This window comes from Gymnodraco acuticeps, unplaced genomic scaffold (assembly GCF_902827175.1).
Source record: "Gymnodraco acuticeps unplaced genomic scaffold, fGymAcu1.1, whole genome shotgun sequence".
In the NCBI taxonomy this organism is placed as follows: Eukaryota; Metazoa; Chordata; class Actinopteri; order Perciformes; family Bathydraconidae; genus Gymnodraco; species Gymnodraco acuticeps.
In genome coordinates this window covers 1,405,149-1,421,480 of record NW_022990334.1, presented here as the reverse complement: position 1 = coordinate 1,421,480, position 16,332 = coordinate 1,405,149, and the positions used below count along the sequence as shown (strand labels likewise).

The 16,332-nt window shown below is 39.9% G+C and overlaps 2 protein-coding genes across 7 annotated transcripts in view; both read right to left on the bottom strand.

Annotated features, from left to right (window-relative positions):
• Nucleotides 1–1,998: 1,998 nt before the first annotated feature.
• apool (apolipoprotein O-like) lies at nucleotides 1,999–11,812 on the bottom strand. Its single transcript, XM_034223175.1, has 11 exons — nucleotides 11,680–11,812; nucleotides 10,608–10,706; nucleotides 10,391–10,516; nucleotides 9,898–9,952; nucleotides 9,051–9,149; nucleotides 6,849–6,940; nucleotides 6,632–6,751; nucleotides 5,086–5,269; nucleotides 4,305–4,976; nucleotides 4,000–4,128; nucleotides 1,999–2,645 (listed from the first exon to the last, which is right to left on the bottom strand). The coding sequence occupies exons 1-11, from the start codon at nucleotides 11,689–11,691 to the stop codon at nucleotides 2,557–2,559; spliced, it is 1,677 nt and encodes a 558-aa protein (XP_034079066.1). The 5' UTR covers nucleotides 11,692–11,812; the 3' UTR covers nucleotides 1,999–2,556.
• A 48-nt stretch (nucleotides 11,813–11,860) lies between these two features.
• The window catches only part of si:ch211-26b3.4 (connector enhancer of kinase suppressor of ras 2), a 100,598-nt gene continuing 96,126 nt past the window's right edge, over nucleotides 11,861–16,332 (bottom strand). For all 6 annotated transcript variants that reach the window (XM_034223171.1, XM_034223170.1, XM_034223169.1 and 3 more), the window contains one exon: nucleotides 11,861–15,560. In XM_034223171.1, coding sequence (XP_034079062.1) covers nucleotides 15,348–15,560 — 213 coding nt within the window. In that variant the 3' untranslated portion in view covers nucleotides 11,861–15,347. The remainder of the gene's footprint in view (nucleotides 15,561–16,332) is intronic.

The following is a 16,332-nucleotide window of genomic DNA, read 5'->3' as shown; positions in this document are numbered from 1 at the left end:
TGCATGAGAAAAAATATGGGAAGCTGTGTGCAAAAGATCATGCACACACGACTGTGTACACACACTGACCCCTTCAAATAAAGCAGAAGATGACATGCACAAGTAAACATACAGGCTACAATATTCCACCCTTAAATTGCTATCACAGTAGCAATGTTTATGCGTTTTGCTGATAAATGCGCTATTTGTTTATTTGAGAGTGGGGGTCTTCCTCGCTGGCCGGATCCTGGGAAGATTAACACCGCACACTGTCGCAAAGTCCCATGTGGGAAATCTGGCTCATGGGGGGGGTGAAAGGTGAGAGGTCGAGGTTGTGAGCCCTGCTTCCTCTCCGCTGGTGGAGACAAATCTGAGAGCTCTGGACTACATGACAGAGTCCAGTCAAACATTTGTTCTCAGAACATAATCATAGCTGCTGCTTGTGTGGGACACTGTAAGGAAGGGAAAGGGGGGCAGTGGGACCCCTGAGAGAGGTGAGATGATATAATTAGCATCAGATCCTGCCTCTAACACTGGCCCCTATGCTTATAGCAACAAGATGTCCATGAGAGAAGAAAGCGTTTCACAGATTTCCCACTCAGACTTCTCGGTTCTATTTCGAGTCAATATGTTCCATATGGCCTTATTAATGCCAGGGCACAGAATTGTTTCTGGAGTGTTTTTTTTCAAATATTTTGTTTAAAAAAACTCACAAGTCCCATAACCCCTTAACTCAAAGCACAAACTGTATGCAATGCCACAGGAAGCCTGGTTACCATTATGCGTTTCTCTCCCATGTATAACAGGAAGAAGGATGAGAAAGTATCGACATGTAATTGATCGGACATCTCCTTTTTCTCTTTCCTCTTTTACACATGTGAGCGAGCGTGTACTCTCTCACACACACACACACACACACACATAATTCCCAGGGTCATGACTCTGTAGACCTCATGCAGAGTTTATGAGGTTCAGGCAGGGAGTTCTGGTTCCTCTGAGGAGCAGCAAAGAAGCTATAAAGATGTAAACAGATATCACTGTCTAGCACTACATACTGTGTGAGCACACATGGGCAAAAACATGTGGCAAGAAACATGCTTTCAAGAATAGTATTGCCAGCTTTTGTCTGTGAATTTTCACGATTTGTCATTTTGAACTGTACTGATGTAGAAGTGAACTTTAATGATTTCAATGTCCTAGCTTTTGTTTAAGGAAACAATGGCTGTATCCTTGGCATCAGCCTTCCCAGAAGTTTCACAATTTGTACTTCACTGTCCAATGAAACAGTTCTCATGACGCAATTTCTAACTTGGCATAACTTAGTTCTACCCAAGGAGTGAACTGTAGCGCATCATGTTACAAAACTGAGAGGCTATGGTGGTGCTTTTTAGCTAAATGCTAACATAAGCAAACATGCTCCCAATGCTAACATGCTATTGTTAAGTAGGTATTGTGTTTACAGCGTTCAGTTTAGTGTTAGCATGCTAACATTGGCTACTTGCACTAAACACAAACGAGTCTAGGCAAAATGTTGTGAATATTTGGGTATTAACACTTTTTTAAAAACATAAAATAAAATTAAACAGATTAAAAAACCTTATGTGAAGCAGAACTTCACCAAAGGTAAAATATGATGTGTATAAAGTTGTGGTTAGCATTAGCGGCAGAATCAAGCGGGAAGTCAAGTTTTGTTAGTGTGATTTAAGGATCGATCTCTTGTCAAGAGATCATTTAAGAGATACTTTTACTTTAATATCTTTAATTTAGTAGGTAATTTTATTTTGAGTGGTTGGATAATTAAAAAAATATGGTGAGGGTAAAGGAGATTATTGTAGGAATGCATCTTTTCTGTTTCCGATTATATTTGCAGAGCTTGTGTTTGAAAATAAAAAGTAATGTGTTTTTCTGACATGATTTAACACTATCTGGATGTGTGACAGTTTGTGCAGGACAATAAATAACAAAACTAACTTATATTGACAAGTAGATGTGTAGCAGTGGATAAAGCACAACAACAAATCATGAAAATATAGATTTATTTTTGGTTTTTAACAATTGAAGACATTTTTTGATGTAAGAAAATGAACAGCAAACGTCCCTCTGTAATCATCACCAGCACATGTGCAGTGTTTCCGGCATACCAATGCAGTGGGCTAAATTACAATAAATAAAACACCGTGACACTCGTGATTGTAAAAGCTGTCGCACAAAAGCCAATAATTGTTAAATGACACATACTGAGAGAACACACAATCTGCCATCTGTGGATGAATAGACTTAACGTGGGTGTATTTCTTCCATGCTTCTCTCCTATGCAAACCGACTCAGTTCCGTGAACAGGAATTGCTGCTTTGCTGCTGTAAAGTACTCTGACTTTTTTAATGTGGAAATATAAATTATTTTGGGTGGCAATAATAAAGTATTTATGTAGCCCAGAGAAATAAGGAAGGAAACGATAACCACTTCCTAACTCTGCTTGCTTGCAAAATGGCCTATTTACATAATGCATAATGATACAGAGTCTGTTAATCTGAATGAGATGGCATTGTGTGATATCGAGCTTTCTCCGGCTGCCTCTCAGGTGCGTGTCGAGTACAGGTCGTCATCCTCCGGGCTGGACTGGCCAAAGTCCAATAGAGAAGGGTCTGGCTTGAAGCTGGAGCCCCCTGGAGGACAGCAGTAGAAATGCAACAAAATATCAGTCAAAAGCACAGAAATATTACATGTTTACATTTAATGGATAAACTGGTTCAGGCTGACAAAAAAATAATCAGTAGAATCAAATAAAACGACTACATTACCCAAAAAAAGATGAAAATACAAACCCACAGTGTCTTTCTGTGATCACACAAATTAGTGAAGTAGTATTATCATACAGACATACTCTCCTTGAAGTTTTTCGAATCTAAAAAGCTAGGGCTATTGTTTGTGTGTATATATATATATATATATATTTGTTTACGTTCATAACTTCTAATAAGTTTCTCACTGAAGCTTCAAATGTCTGTCTTTTCACCATTTCTGACACTCAACAGAAGAGAAAACTCAAGTAAAATAGATAGATTGTTTTATAAAGGTTAGTAACATGTGTCCCTTTCTGCACAGCAACTGGCAGAGTGAACTGAAGGCTAAATGCCAACCAACAAAGATTTAAGTCAATTTGTTTGAATATGAGAACATCATGAAAAGATCAAATCCAACTTTTTACAATGCATTTTGACTTTACAATGCTCTGCAGGATTCTGAAATGTTTTTCTTACGCAAACAATCCTCTGCAGCCAGCAATGGGATCTAATTATTTTAACAGTAAAATACTCCAAAAATAGACATGCAAAGAAACGAGCTGTGCAGCATGTGAATGTCTTTAAGGAATACACGCTTCAAATATACTGGCCGTCTAGTCATGTCCTGGGCTCTTTTTAAGTAATAAACTGCAAAGGCCCAAAGAGTGACCTTGATAGCATTACATCAGATACTTCTCAAGGTATATTTGTTGGCCTCAATATGTCCAACATGATGTTTTTTCTAAATTGTATTTCAAATTTAAGAGACAATAGCATGATCACATGTCAAGACCCAAGAGATGATGGGACTTCAGTTCAGGTAACTCTCAGAAGAGAAGCTGTGTGTGTTTGAGTAAGGTAGATCAAAGTTTAATAACCACAGCCTTCCGCTATTAAGCTCCTCTCCTGTGGAACCAGCTCCAAGTTGTGTTCAGGCGGACACCCTCTCCACGTTTGAGAGCATGCTAAGACGATAACGCTTATTGTCAGGGCTGGCTCAAGTTTATCATGACCATCCTTCTTTACCCTTTCATTATTTAGGTTTACATGATCTTTTTAGTCATTTGGATTATCTATGTTGTTATTTTATGTTTTCTGTCCTTCATGATTTATGGATCTTTACTCCTGGTTAAGCCCCCAGAGACAAATGTGTACTTTCGGATATTGAGCTATATTAGCAACATTTGATTTGATGCCCAACCTTCCAACAAGCAGTGGTGCAGTGTGTTCACAGTACCTTTGCTGTTCTCTGCTTCATGCTGAGGAGGTGTTGGTGTGAGTGTCTCCTCTAGAGCAGCAGCTTCTGTTGCGTTGGCCAACACTGGTTCAGCAGCGAGTTCGGGCTCAGCTGGTTCGAGAACTGGCACTGCAAATAAGTCAATAAACAACACAGGTTAGCAGCAGGGACATGAACTGATGTGTTCCACCTTTATGCTACTAAGCTACTGTGACTTCATACTTGATTTATAGTAATAACTTTTAGAAAGTTCTCAGCAAACTCTTGGGAGTTTACAACAAATTGGTGAATGTTGTGGTTGGTACCTGCTGGGTCATCTAAGGTAATTGGAGCGGGTGGTTCTTCAGAAGAAGGGACAGATTCAGCTGCGACAGCTTCTACTGGAGCAGCTTCTACTGGAGCAGCTTCTACTGGAGCAGCTTCTACTGGAGCAGCTTCTAGTTGAGCAGCCTCTACAGGAACAGCCTCTACTGGAACAGCCTCTACAGGAACAGCCTCTACTGAAACAGCTTCTTCAGGAGCAGCTTCTAGTGGAACAGCCTCTACAGGAACAGCCTCTACTGGAACAGCCTCTACTGGAACAGCCTCTACTGGAACAGCCTCTACTGGAACAGCTTCTACAGGAACAGCCTCTACAGGAACAGCCTCTACAGGAACAGCCTCTACAGGAGCAGCTTCTATTGGAGAAACCACTTCTGGAGCAGCTTCTACTTCAGCAGCCTCCAAAGGAGTGGCTTCTACTTCAGCAACCTGTACTGGAGCTGCCTCCACTGCAGTACCTTCCACTGGAGCATCCTCCACCGGAGAAGCCTCTAAAGGAGCAGCCTCCACCGTCTCCGGTTCTAAACTTGCCGTGGGCTCGGCAGTGGAGACCTCCTTTGCTGCTAGTTTTGCATCCTCACTTTCAACAGGTGCAGCTATTTCCTCAGAGGTTGAGGTGACCTCTGTCTCTGCTGCCACTGAATGCACTACTGGATCTGGAGAGGAGAGGATACACAGCAAACCATCAGTAGAAGCCTGAGTGTAATGGAGTGTGAAGCAATGTCGACAGAGAAACAGGCAGACAGAGATCAAAATCTACGGTACCTGGGTTGGTCTCTGCGGGGGTCTGGTCGGGGGAAATCTCTGTGAGTGTTACTGATGACGCCTGCTCTGAGATGACAGCAGCAGCGGGCTCATCAGAGAGAGGAAGCGACTCCGCTGACTCCACTTCTGACTCTGGGATCAGAGAGCTGCGGGCTGCAGACTCTGGATTTGGCACTGTAGTTGTCTAAAATGTGGATAAAGACCAATCATTACAATCTGTTTCACCAAGACATGCATTGATTAATGATTATAAAATGATTCATATCAATCTCTTAATTTGATTCACACTCAAACTGGATGTAACTGACAGATAAACTATGAACAGAATAAGGCACTGGATTTACAGTTTCCTTCAACATTTCACTTCTAATAGGTTAGATGTATCAAAGTGACCAGAGATGAAAAACTGCATACATAAGCATTTCAAATACAAATGTAGCTGACACTAGGGTAGGGATTGACTTACATTAATTTGAACAGCAGTATACGTTTTATTTCTTGATCACAAACCATCATAAAATGGCAAAGTGCTGAGAGAGGAAATGCATCGTTTTGAGCAGTATGAGGGATTTCCCGAGAAAGTTAAGAAGAGCAAAGCGGAAATCATTCAGTAGTTAGGGAATTACCATTAAATGGTGTTGGTTTTAGTCACACACAGTAAAACAGCCTTACAGAACTTGCTATTTTAATATATCTGGTTACATCCAGGGGTTGAATTGGGCCAGGGCTGTCCAGGGCTAAGCCCCGGCACATAGGACGATGCTTTGACGTCATCACCCTCGCACATTTGTCATATACAAAAAATGATGTTAAAACTTTTCTCGTTCTTAATATAGACTATATTTAGGGTCGATATGTGTTGACTTTACTTTAAAATAGCAGATCTCTTTGACCGGATATAGTTTTTCGGCTTAGTGAACTTAGATTAGGAGTTGCAGACCGCAGACCGCACCCCACCCCGCCCGGACTCGCAGAACGACCCGACCCGTCCTGTAATATGGAGCCTGTTTCCTAAACCATGCTAAATGTATGTGTGTGCATAAAGCTGAGTTCTGATGGGTCACAATAACACCGAATTTGGTGATGATTCAATGGTTTACAGTGAAATGTACAGCATACTTTTGGCTATAATCTCGCAGCCCTACAAATGAACTGAGATTTCCACACAAATGTTCTTTAGCAAGTGTGCAGAGCAATTTTGATTTAAAAAAGCAATTTGAAGGTTGGATATTTGTAAGCATTTTTGTGTGTACATTAATAATTTAAGATGTAAATTAATTCCAATTTATTTGTAGTACTTTCTATTTTTACTGTGTCATGTGGTGGCATCAATGTGTGCATTTCATACAGATAATGGAGCAGTTGCTTTAGGGCCTCATATACAGTATAGCCCTTAAAGTCAAATAATGAGATCCTCCACCGACCCCCCCCCCCCCCCCTTCACACAGAGCCACCCCACATATCAAATCCCAATTTAACCCCTGGTTAGATCTATATATAATATTCAGTAAAAAAACCTGTGTAGTATCTCATTATCACTGCTGACCTGTGGTTGTGAAGCAGCAATCTCCCGGGCCACCGGTTCCGGGGGGGGCTTGGAGGCGAACAGTGAAGACACCGAGGCGCCGGTCCACTGACCCACAGAATATACCTTCTTACCCGTTATCTTGGGAGCAAAAAGACAATAAATTAAATTGAACTTGATAACAATTTGCTTTTTTAATGCCATTTGGCGGTCAGCGCATGAGACACAATAATGTTACCTTAAAAACAGCCACAGTTTGAGCGGGGTAACACACTGAGGCTCCGGCAGTCATCAGACCCAGAGGGACGGCTACCCTCTTGAGTTGAGAGCCTGAAATACAGTTAACAATTACAATCAATGTCACTGAACACATGGAAAAACTAAACGTAATTTAAAGTACGGCCTTATAAGGGCCCTATTAGGCTTTCTGGGTTTTCCCTTTCCTGTAGTGCGTTATATAGTAGTGCTGTAGCGACGCGTCGACGACTTCAAAATATCGTCGACGACATATTTCCGCGTCGACACCATAGACTGTATATATGGTCGCCACACACACGTGGGTCACCCAAAGCAACAAGCAGTTCGCAATCGCACTTCTAACACAATGGAGACTGAAACCTCACAGGATTGCGCACGAAGCCCTCAAACGAAAACATCTCGCCCTAGGTCTTCAAAAGCATGGGAATATTTTAAAGTTAGTCCAAAACGCAAAGATATTTATATATGTATATCTCACTGAGACTGCTGCTTGACCGGAAGCAGCAGCTAGCTGTGGTGGCAACCATTAGCATCTAGCATTTGCTCTCCAATTTTTACATAAAAATGGAATTATGGATTATAAATTCAATAATTTTTTTATACATAGACGTTAAAAACCTATGGATTAACCGATTCAGCCGCGTTTTTTCTCATTGTAATGCCATTGAACACGTATTTTGATCAGATTGACAGCTACGGCGATGAGACGATCTCCTTAGAAGCTCTGTGAAGGTACGTGTTGTGATGACTGTATTTGCTTCCCCTGTCGCGAGTCCGGATCACTCAGTGATGATACTATGTACCTACATAATCTGTGGAGTCTCAGCTTTAATCGGATATCTTGTATGTGCAGCTACGATAAGTAATAAGGGTTATCTTGAGTTCTGTGCCAATGTCCGTTAGCATTTTTCGCTCAGGGGTAATTTAGATAGCATTTTAGTTTGCTTCTTATGAGACTTGTGTTTTGTTTTGTGTTGGTAAACATGGTTTGTATCGTCAGTTAGCTGAGATTATTTCCGTTAATCTGGTATAACACATTAATAGGTTCTTAAATATTAAGATCCCCTGAGACACAGTATCGTGAAAAAAAAATGTTTTACATTACTTTTTTTTACATTACGTTTTTTATGAATTGAACAACAGAAAAATAATCGTTCGATTAGTCGACTAATCGATCAAATAATCGCCCGATTAATCGTTTTCAAAATAATCGTTTCCCCCCAGCACTATTATATAGGTTTTTGTAAATGGTCTGCAGAGGCCATAATCCAGAGGAAGTTTCTCTCCCACACACTGCCTGAATCACCTCCATTGGACTCACTAGTGACATCACTATACCACTTGCTCTTCTATTTGCTAGCACTCCAACAAATAGTACGCGATAGGCTAAGGGAGGGGAAATATCTAAGCAGTTGACCAACCATAACAGAACCAGCCAGCTAACCAATCAGAGCAGACTGGGCTCTGGTTTCAGACAGAGGGTAAAAATAGGTGCTGCAGCACAGGCAGTATGAGAAAAATAAAGAGCTTTTTGAACATTAAAGTGTGTAAACATTGTGGTGTGTGAATGCTGATAATCGTTGACAACTGCCCAGTCAACCAAAGGTCAATGTGCATCCAGTGAAGACTGTGTCATGCTGCTGTATGAAAGAGCTGTTGTGTTTTCTCCAATTGATTGAGATTACATCTGAGACTTGTAAGCAAAATAAAGAAGGTATGAATTATTTATAAAATCTTAGGTTCACCCGTCCGTATTCAGGGCGGCATGGTGGCTCATTTTGATGATTTGTTATGTACATCTGTTACGTTACCACACAGCTGCATGGGGAACATTTCATTCTAAGAGGCATTAAGCTTGCATACAGCTACTATAATGCAAGGCAGAGATTTGTTTTTATTCATGTAAAATAATCTGTTTCAAATACAACAGTTATATCAATGCTACATAATAACAGAAAAAAATATTCCAGATTAATATATTGTTTCCCAGTTAATCAGTGTACAAATATAAAAATAAATATATCACATGTTTGCCTATAAAAGGAAATGAATGTGGTAACTGTGGTTGGTTTATTATATGTCATATTTCAGTGCGCACTAATACGCAGACAGATTTATTGATTTCATAACAATGGTTCCCAGAAGGCTCTAAGTATCCCTGAGTCACTCTGGGTTGGGTTACCTTTCCGTGCCAAGAACATGCCAAGCACGCCGGCCATGGTGATGGTGCCAAATCTGGGAAGAAGTTCAGGGGGAGGGTCTTTCAAATAATAGTACGCATCTGGGAGACACAGGAGACAGTAAGCATGGGGATAAAAATTCCCTACATTTCACAATTCTGAACGCCTGTCTGATTTCCTGCTCATACTGTCATTATATACTTCAGAACATTGGGTTTTGTGACGGTTGCTACATTTAGGAATGATATATATAAAATATATACATATTATATATAAAAAATGTAATAAAAAGATATGTATATGAAGATAAGAAGTTCAAGTCAAAATGTGCAACAGAAAAATAAAATAAACCAGAATAGACATTTAAGAAATTAAAGTCAAAAAGTTAAAAAAAAACCTGTAATAATAATAATAATACTATTTAATATAATATAACATATTATAATAAGATAAGATAATGTAATATCATATAATATAATACAAGCAGTGGTAATAGTGTGATTTGCAACATAAATAATAATAACATTAACAGTAATATTTATATCTAGTATCTTTTCTTGGGTTAGCGACATAACAGTACGAATGCCACAAAAAATCCTGCACCGTCACATCACAGTAAGCTGCGTGTGATTATAAATAGTAACATTATGTACTGTAACATCAATTAATAAAGATTTGATTTAATGAGGCCATAAATAGTTAGTTAAAAATGTGGGATTTGTTTTCTAAGGGCGTCAGAACAATACATGAGTTAAGGGCACTAAAAGTGATGTTTCAAGTTTCAGGAAGGGAGAATATTATTTAATATATATCATATATGACACCTTAAGGTTCCTCCTGTTGACTCACCCTCTCCTTTATAGTATAGATTTACACTTCTTGTTTTCACAGAGATGCAGGCACCCTGCAGGGAACAAAGGAAAAATAAACCGCTACAACAGGATATGAAGAACAAATGGTTTTTCCCCATCTTCCACAGAATCAAACTGCCAGATCTCTTTGCAGCAGAACTTGCAGCTGCTGAATTAACTGCACACACACTACAGTACAGAGGCATACGTGCGCTGAGCCCTCGCAGCATGTGAGAGTGAGCTGTGTAACCACAAGAGGAGCGAAAATCAGGACACTAACACTGCAGATGCAAAATAAGGCCTTTTGCAAAGTATTCTAGTTTTTCCCTTTATAAAACACTTATTTACATACGTCAAAGGGTTGTTCTTTTGTGGGGTGTTGAGTGTTAGACAGGATGTGAAAGTATGTGTTCATTCAGCAGCAGGTGTTGTGTGGGAAAATGAATATGTTCTCAAAACGGCTGTAGGTGTACACAAGAAAATGGAAATACCTTCACAGCCTGGACAAAGGGTCGTATGCCCTGTCTGGCTGTAGTTAACCCATTCTGTATAACACCGGGAGTCTCTGGGACAAACAGGGCCTGAGCAGACATTGGCAGCGGGGTGTAGATGTTCAGCTAGGGACAGAGGGAGAGTCAGTATTTAGATGTGAATTTCAACAGTTTAGCTCTCATATCAAATCATATGATTCTTTTTAGAAAAGCATACCTTTTCTCGAGTAAGCAGTCCATCAGTGGGCGCTTCGCTTACAGTGTACACACGGATGGAGGCTATGCCCATCACCGTCGGGACGGCCAGCATCACCACCTAGGAAACAATGAAAGTTTACAGCTTACCTTAAAATATTTCACCACACAGTAACACAAACAACAGGCAGACACAAATCACTCATTGACAGATGGACCAGTGGGAGAAATGATCAACATGTAAAAATAGCTAAACCACAAACTTGCTATTTTAGGACTATAACTTTTGAAGCGTCAGTGTTAGGTTAACTTAAAGTACTTAGATTTGGTACCTAAGTGAAAGTAGAAGGACCAGAGTTGAGGAATGCTCTTTATTAGTAAAAGTCCTGAAATCAAAATGATAATCATGTAAAAGTAAGAAAGTACTGGCATCAAAATATACTTCAAGTACCAAAAGTAAAAGACTCATTATGCAAACTGTCCCATTTTAGTTTAATATGAACGATATGTTTATTTATAATTATTGATGCATTCATGTGTTTATCACAGCTGGAAAGGACAGTTTATTTTCAGGTTAAGTGTTGTTTATTTCACATCATTCATCTGTAAAGTAACAGTGGATTAAAAGTACACGAAGTACAGAGTAGCAACAAATTGAAATACTCATACTCAAGTCTCTCAAACTTGTACTTAAGTACAGTCCTTGAGTAAATGTACTTTACAACACTGCTAACTTACAACTGCCTCCTACTAGCTGACGTAATTATAATGTTTCCTTTGCTTGGTCAACACCGTCTATATTGCAGACAACGTCACGGCTGACACATATTAGATGTAACACATGCATAGGTAATATAAATAGTGTGAGTACTGCTCACACTGCTGTCTGCTAACGTTAGTAAACGCTGTCTAGTTAGCATTGACTCATTCAGCGAGGCTAGCACAGTTAGCAACAATGTGTCCATGCAGCGCAGTGTTAAAGGTTTTAAAGTGACACTCTGTTCAAGGTTGCGTTAACGACTCCGGGTCAGTTAACGTTAACCCCACACATGCTCATTCTTTACAAAATATACTTTAAAATGTCAAGCATTCACCTTGGCCGCCATGACAGCCTTCCTCCTTCTTCTGCAGGCTGAGAGAGACGCAGATCCAAAGCCCGGGTACTACTGACTCCTGCCGGGCATCAGCGGCACCTGCAGCACGTGTTCTCAAACCAACAACAGTATGGGTATCAATGTTGTTTTGTAAATCTTTGTGTAATTAAAACACAAAATATCTCATTTCGTTTTTATTAACATTTTTAAAAGACATTTTAAAGGATTAAACTGTCACTGCAGTTCCACATGTAAAGCAATTGTACATGATGTGCAGTGGTTTATTATGGGCAAGGCAAAACAGGTTCACAGGGCCCCCAGACACAACGGACTCTAATAAGCCCCTGGTTCACAGAAATCTTGACGGTTTTCATTAACTTGTTAATTTGTTAGGGAGTTGAACCAACTTAAGTATGTTTTAACTTTTATTTGTGCATTGTTTTTCAAAACGGCCAGGCAGAGACAAAGTAAATAGAAATAAAATACATGTGCAGGTGAAGTAGAAACACACTATGGCCTCACACAAGAGGGGAAAATATGGGGGGAAAGAAAGAAAATGTGCAAAATGTATCAATTAACATGCAAACCCTTTACATGCCTAATCACGTTGCAAATCATAATTAGCTGCTAAAGAAAAAATAGTACAATCTTAACAATTTTTTTAACAAAAACAACAAATTGTTATGAAAATATTTCTAGATTTTGGATATAGATATGGACATGGATAATCATTTGTAGGCCTACTTGTCGTATTTTTACGTACACTTTAATTGAAAATCTGCTTCTTGGTTACGTAAGCACATAAAACACTGTAATGCTGTCTCTATCAATCCAAGAAAAGGTACACATAAACAGATCATAGCTCGTAGTGCAGAGGATTCAGTTTATTGAAGTCAAAGTTTAACAACTTAAGTTTACAATCTGTATTTTTTGTAATATATATTCATATATATGAAACCAAAAAAGGCTACTTTAGGAAGAATAAATGTCATTTTCTTTCTTTTTTAATATCATCGTTAGTCAGTTTAATGTACAGAATAACAGTAAGCTAATATTATCCTTGAAAAAGAGCAATATGTTCCTTTTTTAATGTCGCAGTGCAACTTACATCTTACACACCTGTGCAATGTACCATGAGGTGTACACCCCTGAAAGAACACAGTGGAATCTCCCTTTTCGGCCTGTTTCTGCATGTCTACACACACAAAGATCTGGGGAGGAATAACAACACAGTCTGTGCCCACAAATCATAACCTGCACTTCCTAATCTACAGTGTGTGCCGCCTGCTAAGTGGAGCAGCGGTTGATGAAAAAAACCCACTACAGATGAGAAGTGGAGAGAAATCTGCAGACTGAAACTGTTTTGAAACTCTTCTCCAGCTGTGTGTGTGTAGGGTCGCCAGTATAATCAGTCCATCGTTGCCAAAGAGAGGGTTGGGAGGCACAGGGAAAGTGCTTGCATCATTTAGTTTTCTTTGTGGTACTCTCAAATTAACCATTAAAAAAACATGAGCTATATCTCTGGGGTGAGTTTGATAGTTCACGACAGTGTGACATGATGAAAAACCTGAACCTACGCTAAAGAACTACAGTAAAGTATGAAGAATAAGTACAGATAGTGCTGGATGCAGCAGGTGTTATGCATGTCTCTCAGAGTCTTCAACACTGGGGGGCACCGTTGAGTCCTTGGCCTGATATTGCAGATGAAATGGTTCATCTGGGTTTTACAGACATTACAGACCATTTAGTGTGGAGGGCTTTGACCGCTCAGGTTCATATGCTTCGAGGGAATGTCAAAATAGCTTTCGTTTCAACTCAGGTAAGATTCCTGCAGTCTATTGGTTAGTGTCAGTCTTTCTATGTAAAACAAAACCTTAAATCAGGAGCCTCCTGGTTAGGATGCTAAAGGAGGATCTGCATTAGATCAAGTAACCAAGGAGCAGAAAAATGCTTGCCTCAGCTGTTGTACAGTTTGTGTCTTCAAACACTATCGAATGAAAAAACAAGAATACATACAAAGAAAAGGTCATTCTTCAACAGTACTTTTGCATGTATCATGCGCTACAAGTCTAATTATCTTGCAATCATGAGAGGAAGAGAAAAAGGGGAGAAAAAAAACAAATGATCCACAATTTTTTACCCTGTCCAATCAAATCAGTCCCGGGACTTTTCTCATGCAACACATCACCAGGAGAAGGGTCAGCCGCGATGTAAAAACTGTCAATGATGGTGGTGTTGTTGTTCTGCCACCCTGCATCTACAGAGTGAAGAGGGGAACACTGCAAAACCTTGGCATAGAATACATCATACTTTACATTATATCTATGACACAAAACGTAAATAGATTTATATATTCTTCTATGTTTAAATATATTTGTAGACTGTACACAAATCTTTAGAAAATGAGACGGCAAATGCTTTTACCTGATATTTTGAACAGCAATGGTAAAGAGGCCGATGAGACATAGACCCTGTGATGCAGCCAATGAGATATAGAGATATAGAAAGTGCATTCTTTGTAGTGAGTGACTCCTTTGAAAATAACTCTCTAGCTCTTGCATTTGCTGTTTAAAATAAAATAAAGGAAAATTGTTTTGCACCCACGCAAATACATACTCTCTGTCTTCCCTCCGCTACCTCTAGAAGCATATCACAGTGGTAGTGGAACGCAAACATTTACATCAGTATACAAAGCAGTATACACATATACACAAGTCTTTGACGACTAGAGAGAGAGAGGAAATAAAGAAAAACATGAAGAGGAGGTGACGGACAGAAACACAGAGAGGAACATAAAAAAAGACGGGTAGAGAGGATGCAAACTGAAAAGTTCAATTGCACTCAGTCAGAGGAGCCTCCTTCTGCAGATAAAATTGTGTCTTTTTTTCTTAACAGTTCACAGTTTGAAATAGTGTGCAACTAGCCAGTACAATAGGTCCTCAACGTTTGTTTTCACCGGTTCCCAGAGGGAGCCAGATAAACCAGCATTGACGGCTACTTTTCACAGTCTCATACTAAAAGTCAACGCCCTTACTTTCCCCTGCACTGTCCCATCAGATCAGCCTGGAATAACAAGTGAGGTCCCTGTAAATCAGCGAGATATGCAGTGAGAGAAAAAAAAGATTGAGAGAGAAAGGGGGAGAACTGGTGGCTCTGGGTGCAAAGTTCATCAGTACAAAAGTACAGTGCTGTGGTGAAAAGGATTCTCCTCTGTATTGCTGCTACATAGCTCCCCCTGCCCCCTAAAATCAATAGGAAATAAAAAGCGAAACCAAGAGAATACAAAGTAACAAACGTGTTAAAAAGTTTCCTTTTTTTCCCATTTTGCTTGACAAGCGTGTGGTGTTTATGCTGAGTTCCATAGACAAAGGAAGATTAATGCTTTCTGTTCAGGCATGCAATAGGCACCCTGTGAGGGTCCTCAGGATTATCAAAAGTTCATACACGCAGGTCTCAGACTGTTCCCTCTATGATATTTACACATCTTACAATGTGTGTACCTGTGTGTGTGTGTTCGAGTGAGTGCGTGCGTGCTCAGAGTCTTGATCTGGAGAGAGGACTCAATGTAAAGCTCTGTGTGTGCTTGTGTGAGTGTGTGTGTGTGTGTGTGTGTGTGTATGTGTATGTGTGTGTGTGTATCAGTTCAGTCTTTGCTCCCCTTCTCTCTTTCACACATGTGTCTCAATAAAGGAGTGTGTGTGGGTCATAAGAGGTGGGGCCAGTGGGGAGAGGTCGTCCTGGCCGTTGGTGCCGCCGGGGCTGAGCTGGCAGATGTCTGAGTAGAGATCGCTGTGCCACTGCTTCCACTCTCTGAAGGTCTGGGAGCACAGGCCAGGGTCCTCCAGTAGCGCACAGATTACTGCCAGCTCCGACTCTTTGGCCTGTGGGGAGCAAATAGACAACAAGGAATGACAAAGTTGTATCCTTCCAAGTGTAATTATTCTGTAAATTCCCAAATAATCAAGAAGGGTCTAGCTGCAAAGCCCCAGGTTCAGGCCAGCTCCATTGAACACTTTTGGTTACGCATCGAGAAACCATGTAGGCAGGTGACAATCATGAGGATATGATGGCATATGTTTAAGGTTAACAATACCACCTTGTGTTTTTATCTTATAAAGTAGGTAACGTTACGCTAAGCAGGAAATAACTTACCGACCTAATGAATTGAACATTAGCTAAAAATGCTAATTCCGCTCTTAAACTATGAATGTTAGCCAACTATGCTAATTCAGCAAGCAAACTAACATTAAAAGTGCAATGTTAATTTCAGAATCAACTTATTCAAATAAATAGTAGGCATCATTTTCACCTGTAAAATATACATTTAAAGTGTATTGTTATTAACAAAAAGCCCAGCTTCTAGCTAACAGAAAGGCAATAATACAATTCCACCAGTGCTCAAACTGACTACACCTCAAAATATAATATCTTATAATTGTCACGTATTGTGTGTTGGCAACGTTTGAAATTAATTAAAAGAACAAATCTTAAAACAAGACACGGACCACGTGAATTATTGACCAGCCAATCGGAGCGGCTGTACTCCTTCTCCCTCTGTTTGAGGACTGACTGGCACTACAGTGACTCACTATCGCCTTTAGAGGAACAAGTGGTATTACAAGACAGGAAGGTCAAGGGGTAGTCAGTTAGCAT